Source organism: Medicago truncatula, chromosome 3, assembly GCF_003473485.1.
Source record: "Medicago truncatula cultivar Jemalong A17 chromosome 3, MtrunA17r5.0-ANR, whole genome shotgun sequence".
Classification (NCBI taxonomy): domain Eukaryota; kingdom Viridiplantae; phylum Streptophyta; class Magnoliopsida; order Fabales; family Fabaceae; genus Medicago; species Medicago truncatula.
Window position 1 is genome coordinate 37,542,069 of NC_053044.1, and position 10,301 is coordinate 37,552,369.

At 30.2% G+C, this 10,301-nt stretch overlaps 1 protein-coding gene across 1 annotated transcript; it reads left to right on the forward strand.

The window, feature by feature from the left end:
* The first annotated feature begins 4,302 nt into the window (after window positions 1-4,302).
* Window positions 4,303-5,410, forward strand: LOC25489493 (uncharacterized). Its single transcript, XM_013605483.3, has one exon. The coding sequence runs from the start codon at window positions 4,449-4,451 to the stop codon at window positions 5,157-5,159; it is 711 nt and encodes a 236-aa protein (XP_013460937.1). The 5' UTR covers window positions 4,303-4,448; the 3' UTR covers window positions 5,160-5,410.
* Window positions 5,411-10,301: the final 4,891 nt, after the last annotated feature.

The window sequence follows — 10,301 nt, forward strand, 5'->3', positions numbered from 1 at the left end:
CAAAAATGGTTGTGTGTTGATTAGATGTGTCATCTACAATGTTTAGAACAAGTATTTATAGGCAGAAACTATCTCTACTGGCCAAATGATGTGGCTTACACACTACAATAATTTTTAACATTCCGCCATTATTAATGCACAAAATCCATTAGTAATGTACATTACTAACAGATTAGTCAATAAATATTAAATCAATACAAATATTAAAATTAATATATTTATTTTATTGAAAAATAAATAGACATTTACCTTCAATACAAAAATGGTATAGAGAGAACTTGAAGTAGATAAATGTTGGAGAAAATTATTTAGAGAAAAGTTAGAGAAAATTGTTTAATTAGAGAGAAGTTGGAGAATTTTTAGAAATAGAATGAAAGTGAGAAATGAGAGTTGTTGTGAATGGAAATAGAACGAAGGTTCATATATATAGAAGAAGAAAAATCCAACGGCCCGCTACATTACTAGCGGATTAGTCATCACTATTGACGGATTCATTTTGTAGTGCAACGACTATATTGATTGTTACACGTTAGTGGCAGATTTCTTTGACTATTGGCAGATTCGTAAACTATCAACACGGTAGTGCCAAATTCAAATCTCCCACTAACTGTAAAGGGGCAACAATTTGTTGACATGGATATTTAGTTCACAGCTCTCCCGAACGTGCTTGTTATCTCGTTGTCCTCTGTGGTTAATGGCGCTATAAACACGAAGTGTGGGTTTTGTGCCTCGTTTTCCATTTCTACTGAGCTTTAACTCATTTTGGGATTGTTCATACCTAAGCTCTTAGTGAGTAGTCTTGAGATAGAATTCACTCTCCACCGCTTGGCTGTCTTAGCCTTCGTCTAACTTTTTTCGGTTGCGAGGTTCCTCGTTTAGACCTTAATCTTCTATTTATCGACGTCAGCTATCATGATAATTATTTTCATGAATAATTAAAGAGATGGAAACAATTTCTTTAAAACCAAGAAAAAATTATATACACTTTTAACAAAATCATCAAAACAAAACTTCCAAGATTAAAGCTTAGAGGACATCATATGATTCATATCAGTACATCATACCCCAACAAACAAGTTGCTAGAGAGAATGTAAGTAGTAGTTCCCTTTATTCTTTGTTTTCAAAGCCGACAAAGGAGGCAAAAAGTAGGTATGTGGCGTTATTCTAGAAGAGAAAAACTAACTTGCTTTAAAAGTTATACAAGGATCGTGGTATAAAATCCATGAGTTGGAGACCTTCTATTGGATCGTTGCGTCGTACGACAAGCAAATCCTGCCCTAACTTATTTTGGAGGCGAGTAGAAGATTTTGCTTGATTACTTTCCATTTTCAACTTTGTAGCTGCCAATATTCGGACCCCCACATGCGAGGGAACATGATAATCGGTGGACATTTTTGGAACGGATTGGTACTCCTCCCTGCGTCTTTATATCTAAGCACCTATTTGATTTTATTTTTTTCTCTAAATGTATACCCCTTTTTAAATTACTAGATATATTTATTATTTTTTTCTAAACATACCCATAATTAATATCATTATCTTATCTTGAAATACGAAAAGTCAAAGTTAATATACATAAAAAAATGACAATTTCATAATATTAACACACAAAACAGACATATTAATTACATTGACAATTTTTTTTAAGAAATGTGAAAAAGGCAATAGGGACGGAGGTGTAAGTTGAGATTGTAACTTGTGAAAATGACAATTTCGTAATATTAACACACAAAACAGTCATACATTTGTTATTCTTCAACTACGTTGTTATAAAGTTTCTTGCCATTGTTGGTGAGAATTATTGTTTGAGATAGTGGGGGTGCTATCTTGTGATTGTTGTAAAAGGTTCTTTGATTCGGAAAGATTCAAAGTCTACTATAACAAATGGACTTATTGCTCATAAAACTTTTTAATAAATGTTAAAGTGTAGGCAAAGTTTTCCAAACAATTTGAATGAAAGTTTGAAAGCAAGTGATATTGAAAATGTTAACTGAGACAATGAAAGTTTTTGAGACGATGTTATTTTTCAAAAAAGAATTATCAATGAAGAGAAACATATTTGAAAAGACACCTATTCGTAAAAGTGAGTCTGAAAATATTTAAGAAAATAACTAGCCGTAGCAATATAAAATGAAGTAGCCGTTGGACATTTAGCAATTGAATACATATAGACCAATCAGGCAAAATGTAATCCTTTTATGAAACAAAGTCATTCAATTCCAATGATATAAAAACTTCATTTGATTCCAACGGTACAGATTAATTGACAACGGATAGAAAAGTTTAATGGATGCAAAACTGATTTTTCAATATATAATTAAGTCTAAAAACAAAGAGAATCATGTCAGATATATTTTTAATTAAAAAAATATTTATGTAATTTTCCAAAAATAATTATGGCTTTTCATACAAAAACATTTTAATGCAAAATCACATTTAAATGAAAATCAATGAGTGCATGATTTATTTTAACGAGAGCTTTAGGCATTGCTTCATATGAGGACTTAGAAAAAGTTTTGTAATTATTTTCTGAGCATTATGAGTTGTTCCATAAGTTAAGAATGATAAATCAAAATATAAGGACCATACTTACAAAAATATAACTATGAAGCCTAAATCTCATTTCTTCATTCTTCAACTTGAGCCTCCATAATTTTTCTTCTTTTATGATGTGAGTTTATTATCATCAAAACTCAACCAAATCTAAGAAGGAAAACTTCTTCACAGGAGGGAGTATTTCTTTTAGTGAAAGGTAAGCTGCACATTCACATGGCTTGGTCAAATAAAGTACTACTGGTAAACAATGAATACATGTATGTTTTGACGGAATGATAAATTCGCTCCTACCTACTAGAAAATACTTAATGTAAGACTAATTTATTTAATGTATATTAAAAAGATATAGTGGTAAATTTTTCAATTATGTGTATTATTCAGTTCGTCTCTAATTATAAACAGGAGTTAATTAAAAAGTTTGATGTATTATTCACTTTGTCTCTATTTACTCACTTTGTTTTTAAAATTTACTTTATTTACAATAGCGATCGAAGAGAGTATCATAAAAACATCTTCAATTGTGCAACACAACATTGATATATCTTAAATAAGATCAAGACATTATCTTTGAAGTGCCTCGCACATTTTTGCTCAAATTATAACTCTTAAAAACTTATACTGAATCTCGTAATTTTAACTCACATATTAAATTTTATTTATATTAATTTGATCACAACTTTAAGCAAGTAAATTTATTCATGACATTAAGTCTCACCAAAGTAACGTTACTTCAGGTAGTAATGACGTTGCCACTCTGACATACTCAAATCAAAGATCAAACAAAAAATTGGATTTTCTTTATCGTACGATGGCCGATGAAATAACTGGAGTTGCTTTTTGTTTTAGCGTATATGTTAGCATAGTCATTTATTAATATTTATTGAAAAGAAAAACTAGATAGAAATTTTCCCTACATGCAGGTTCCTAATTTGAAACTCATCATATAGTTTCTTTTTATATATATAATAATTGAGGAGTGTTGTTTGAACAACCATTTGATTGACAACTTTTAGGACAACTATAATTTATAAAGAAAAAGTTGGTAATTGCACGAAAAACAAAGCAATAGAAAGATAAAGTAAAAAGTAACGTGAGTATGAGAGAGAAAGTTGTCACAAAAGTTATCATAAAATGGATGTTCAAATATCATTTCTCATAATAATTAGAGTTTGATTGAGAACAGATATTTTGTTGGTACAATTCATTCAAAATTTAAATTTATTTTAAACTAAATTGATATCGCTTTGCAATTTTAAAAACATAAGTATACATTTTTTTTGAAGTAAAAACTTAAACATACATAACAATTGTTCTTTACACTTGTCATATTTTGACAATATTGCAATATTCACTATGAGTAAAAAAATTATAATTCATAGAGAGAGAGCATTTATACAATATTTATGATAAACTAGTATTAATATTCACCATTACACCAATTTAAGTCGATTAATTTAACTTCTTCAAAAAAATATAATCTCTTCAAAGAAAAAAAATTTTAAAATTGTAACAATAAAAAGGACATATCAAACAACTCAGTGATTAACTAATTATGTTCAAGTGATTAATCAACTAAGCTCTAAGAAAAAATAGTTTTTATTTTTTGGTGCAAAAAGAAAAAATAGAGTTAATTAAAAAGAAAAGTCCGACCAAACTCGTGTTTCCTTTTCACATCGTTCCCTTTGCGCCACGTAGCCCTGTCGCACGTGTATATCTCACTGCTCTATAAAGCAACCATCTCTTCTCCCTTGCACCACCATTCCTTTTAAATTATTCTTTTTCTCTAACCTCTCTTCGTTGAATTTCTCTATCTTTAGTAAAAACTGTTATCTCTTCACACAACATCATGGAAGTTAGCTGAGACTCTTGTATAGCTAGCTAGCTTTCGAAAATGTCCAAAGTGGACAGAATCATGTTAAGGTTTCGTCCCATCGCCCCTAAGCCATGCACCGTCTCCGACGTCGATGCTTTTTCAAAACCCGACGGATCTAGAAAAAACCGTGCAAAAGATAACACCGTCAACAAACGGTGTAACCGTCGGAGGAAAACTGTGCCTTCACCGACGGTGGTGACTCTCCCGCTTCTTCCCGAGACTCCAGATCCTAAAGTTCCTCTACTTCCTTCCTCAGCCAAAAACACAAACAAACCGGTGTGTATGAGCTTCGAGAATCACGGCCACACTACCACGTCGGAGAAGGTGGATCTTACAGCGGTAGGGTTAGGAGGATCAGTAGTAACAGTTGAGTGTGTAACCGACACGTGGCAGCATGGTGATGAAGGGTGGGAGTGGTTGATGAAGAGTAGAGACGACGAGGAGAGGAAAGTGAAACTAGAGAAGGACGCGTGTCCTGGATTTATATCGGACGGTTATGGGAGAGTGACGTGGAGGAATAGTGCATACAGGGAAATGGTGGGAGAAGGGCAAGTTTGGTTGGTTAGGGTACCGGACAGTGAAAGTGGATTCACGTGCAGGGTGAGAGTACAGTACGCGTATGGGAAAGAGAGAAGAGTTCCGTGTGATGCGTGGAGATTGGACTGTGGTGGTTTTGCATGGAGATTAGATGTTACTGCTGCTCTTGCCTTGAGTTGTTTCCCTTTCTAAATTCATGGTAAAAAAAATCATGTCTATGATCTATACTTAATCAAAACAAGGCTCCTAGTTACTACTGTTGATAACTGTCAATATTATCTCTGAGATGAGACTGACAACTAGCTTGCTTAATTTGATCATTAACTATGTATTAATTGAGTAGGAAATTAGGCTAGCTACTTTAGATGCATCAATTTGTATATTATCGTGGGTGTAATAATGTAATTGATAATCCTTATTTTAAATCCTTTCTTCTTCTGATATTATGTGGCGCAGGTAATTTAAAAATAATGTCTCTCTCTGGCTCATAAAGTAGAGTATTGGCACCTCTTCAAAAAAAAAAAAAAAAGGAGAGCATTGACATTACCAGTACTCCCTACGTTTTAAAATGAGTGTCACTTTAGTCAAAAAAAATTTGTTTTAAAATGAATGTCATTTTACATTTTCAATACAACTTTAATTTTTTTCTTTCAACTTTACCCTCTCCAACTTTTCTCTCGCACAATTTTCAATGCAACTTTAATTGTCTTTTTCTTATAAAGTAAGGGTAGTTTAGTAAAAACTTTATATCCAATTATTATTTCATTCCATTTCTTAATCTGTGTGCCAAAGCCTAAAGCGACACTAATAAAGGGAATGAGTAATAGAGAAGAGATTAATGGGAAATAATTGAATGTATTAAAATATGTAGCATTGTTTGTGGGATAACATGTTTTGGGATAACACTTGTGTCAATTGTGTGAAGAGTTGGATGACATTGGTGATATTGGTCAATCATAATGTTTGTGTTTTTCTCTCTTTCATAAGTATTGTGATATTGTGATTGACAAATATCATCCTAACTCTATGTCAAAGAAGTGCCATATTTTGGTTTAGTTAACAGGGAAATGGGTGGGGATGTGGAGGAGAAGGATTGGGTTGAAAGGGTAAGCTAGCTATCTATCTGTAATAGTAGTTTAACACAGTTGCGTGTGGATGTCATTAAATTTGGTTGGTTGATAATGGGGTGAGTGTGAGTGAATGAAGAGATAGTAATAGTTTAGCTTTATTAATTAATTGAGCATTAACCAAAGTCCTTGGAAGTTGCTGATTGCACCACGTCGCTGCATCTTAGCACATCATGCATACTTTAATCTTTTTTTCCTTGTCGGTATATAGGGTATTTTTTCATGATCACAAGACCAAATAAATAGTCTTTAGACACATTGATATGAAGAAATTATTTTCAAAATATTTAATTACTGTATTTTTTTTATCAATTTTCTTTTTATCATTAAAAAAAGGAAAATGCTAAAGAGTGTCCTTGGTGCATTGGTTAAGAAGATAAAAAATAAAAATATTGTATTGAAAAATGGTGAAAAGTGATGAATTTAACTTTTTAAAAGTTAAAATATTGTTGAATTCAATGCAAACAAACTACTTTTAATTTCCTTAACAAGTGCCATTAGGACATTGGTTAGAAAAACCCTTAAAAAAAATACTTGTCTATGTTTATGTGACCAAACACTATTTGTTTGGTCTTGTGACCATGTTAGAATTTCTCCGGTATATGGTATCAGGTTTCTCTTTCATCATGCACATAGTGTGCATGTGTGTATCATCTCATCTATTAGTACGGAAAAATTTAACCCTAATTTTCATCGGTAATTAACTATCATCGATTAAAATTTATAGGCAATTGACTACCGATTAGGTTATTTTAATATTTTTGTAGTGTTTTCCATACTCATTTCATATGGACACAACAATTTTCTTGGTACAGCCGGAGAGTAAGCCCAGTCCCACAAGGGGAAACTTGCTCTACCGATTATTTTTATTTTTTTTTATTTTTATAAAGATGATGGCTTTTGGATTGCACGGTGGTGGTTAATTATGTAAATTTTAGGATTAATAGACATTTACCCTCTGTAATATAGGTCACTTTTTGTTTTCCTCTCTGTAAATTTTTTTTCTTCAGATTTCGTCCTTGTATTTTTTGTTTTGTTTTAGAATACCGTCTAGGCCAGCTGACTGTGCATTTTTGCTGATGTGGCATGCTGCATCACAATTTTATGATGACGTGGCATGCTGACTGTATAATTAATTTTTTTTATTAGGTACACGTATTTGTGATTTTTTAAAATAAAAATAAAAAAATTCTTAAAAAATAGTTAAAAAAATAATATAATGAAAAAAAATAAAAAAAATACAGAAAAATTTAAAAGTTATGGAAAATTAATAAAAATAAAAATAAAAGATTAAAAAAATAATTAAAAAATGATTACAAAAATCTGGTAAAATTAATAAAAAAATTGTGTAAAAGATTAATATATATTGATTTTTTTTTCCAGAATATCATATTTAAAAAACCAAAATTTTAGAAAAAAGATTAATCATATTTAAAAACACTAATTTTTGAAAAAAAAATAAAACTTCTTACTTTTGAAAAAAAAAATATGAATTTTCTCCATTTTTCAAGAATTTTATAATTTTTCTGATATTGAAAAAAATATGGAAATATGATTTTTTTAAATATATTAATTTTTAGAAAATTTCGATATATATTTATCTTTTCCAGATTTTTTTCAAATATTTCCTGATTTTTTTAATCATTTTTTTATTTTTATTAATTTGTCTAAAAAAATTTCAAAACATTTCCGTAATTTTTTTTATTTTTTCCTAGAATTATTTAAGACTTTTTCTTATTTTTATTTAAAAAAAATCATAAATGCCACATGTACCTAATAAAAAATATTAAAATTTATACTATCAGCGTGCCACATCATCCGTTAAAGGTGACACAACTTACCACATCAGCAAAAATGCACAGTCAGCAGGTCTAGGGGGTATTCTAAAACAAAAACAAAAAATTACAAGGACGAAATCTGACAAAAAAATTTTACAGGGGGAAAAACCAAAAGTGACCTATATTACAGGGGATAAAGGTCAATTAACCCTAAATTTTAAATCTATTACTCCCTCTTGTAAAAAATAAAATGTGACGTTTTTGTCATCACAAATCTTTTTGTACTTTTTTTTATACTTAATGGTTTTATGTCCATATTTTTTTGAAGAAGTTAAACTAACATCCTCAAATTGGCACCAGAGAGAATTGAACCTGAGACCTTGAGGAGGAGAGCACACTCCCAAATTTCAAGCCAATATCACTGGGCCAACCCAAGTGGGTTTTTTTTATGTCCATATTAATGTTAAGATTTTCACCCTTTTATGTTCAGATATGTTTATGTTATGTTAATCTATTATGTTCAAACTTTATATGTTAATATTATGTTAAAAAAATGTCAAAAATGTGCCATCAATTTATCCATTAAGGAAATAAAAACAACAATAAAAATTGTGAGGATGAAAATATCATGTTTTATTTTTTAGGGATTAAAATCAAACCTCGCTATGTTTTTATGGACCAAAAACTTACTTAAGCCTTAAAAAATAAGTATAAGTATACTTGTTTGCTTTGGCGGTCTCCCACCCAAACATGTCAAGCTTTCGCGTATTAGCGTATGTTTGGTTGTGCAGTAGGGAGAATTGGTCTTGAGGTAATTGATTCTCTATAATTGATTTTGGTTGAAAGTAATACTGACTAAAGGTGGTTTGTGTTTGGATACCTTCGTTTGAGGTTGAATCAATTCTAAAATAAAAAACATAAATCTTAACTTAACGTAAAATCGATTCGGGAGGCAAAATCAATTCTGACCGACAACAACCAAACATGCCATAATCAATTTTGCTCCTCCAATATCAATTATGGCCCCTCTAGAAGCTGTGTGCATTATTCATTATTATCACAAATACAAAATGAAATACATTGAATTATAAACAATGTAAACAATACGGATTAAATAGTACAATTGAAAAAAAATGGTAATTAATATTGCATTAAAAAATAAAATATTTCATTTGTCTCAATTTAATTAACGGTCATTTTTAAATTGTGTCCGGTACTTAAAATAATGATTATTTTCAATAATAAAATCAATACCCACTTAATCCGAAATTATAAGTCTTTTTGAAAAAAAAATTATCTGTGTTATAAGTTATTTTACGATATCAATGAATCGTTAATGTTATTTTTTTAATTATATCCTAAATTATTTCTTACTCTCTCATCTTTTAATTATTTAGTTTATCTTTTGCATACCTTTAATGAAAGATAATTTTGCAAACTAACTCGTAATTTCCATTTACCAAACAAAATCAATTACTATAATTTTGTAAAATAATTTTGTGTGATTTGAGACGTCTGTGTTATCATTTACTGAAACACAACACCCTTATTAATTGTTAGTAGGTTACATCTTCCAGTCACTAATATAAGCAAAAATTTGTTTTTTAAATTTATTCATTAGTTTGAAATCAAACTTTTGCTTAAACTGAGATTTCTAAAGATTCCTAGTACGGAAAAGGAATCTTGCAGACAGAAATCAGTTAAGTACTATTGTGTTCATGCCACAAAGAGTATGAGACCCACTACACTATCACAAGCTATTGCTTTCAAACATGGCATGCTCGTGGCTTCCATATTAGATGATAGAACAAAATGTTATTCCAGCAACCTTTTTCTCACGACAACTTGTTAGACAAACAAATTATACAGATAAACTTAGGTAGTGATATAAAAATCAAAGTAATAGAGAAAGAAAGTAGAAAAATAATGTGAGTATGAGAGATAAAGTTGTTACAAAAGTTATTAAAAATGGTTGTTCATTTCTCTAGATAATATTAGTTTGAAGTCCATATCCTTTTTTCCTTCGGCTCCTAGCCATTACAATTTTCTTTTTCCTCTCTCAAAAGCATATAAACTAAACTCACAAGTGCTCAAAAATGAAAAATTGCAGTTCAAAGGTATACATATCAAATGTTTAGTACATACAAATATCATCTTTACTTACACGACTTAATTTTTTTGACCGATTAATTCAAAAGGTCAAATCTCACTGTTCATTTGTGATGGTCGTATTTAAACCACAAACAAAACTCTCAATGTAATAGCGCATTGAAATTGTCATCAAGATGAATCGAATCGGAGACCTTAAGAAGAACACACTCAAATGTTTCAAGACAACACCACTAAACCAACTTAAGTGAATTTTCTTCTCATTCTTATAATCTATATTTCTCATAATATTTATAATAAAGAGAGTAAATGAAGAATAG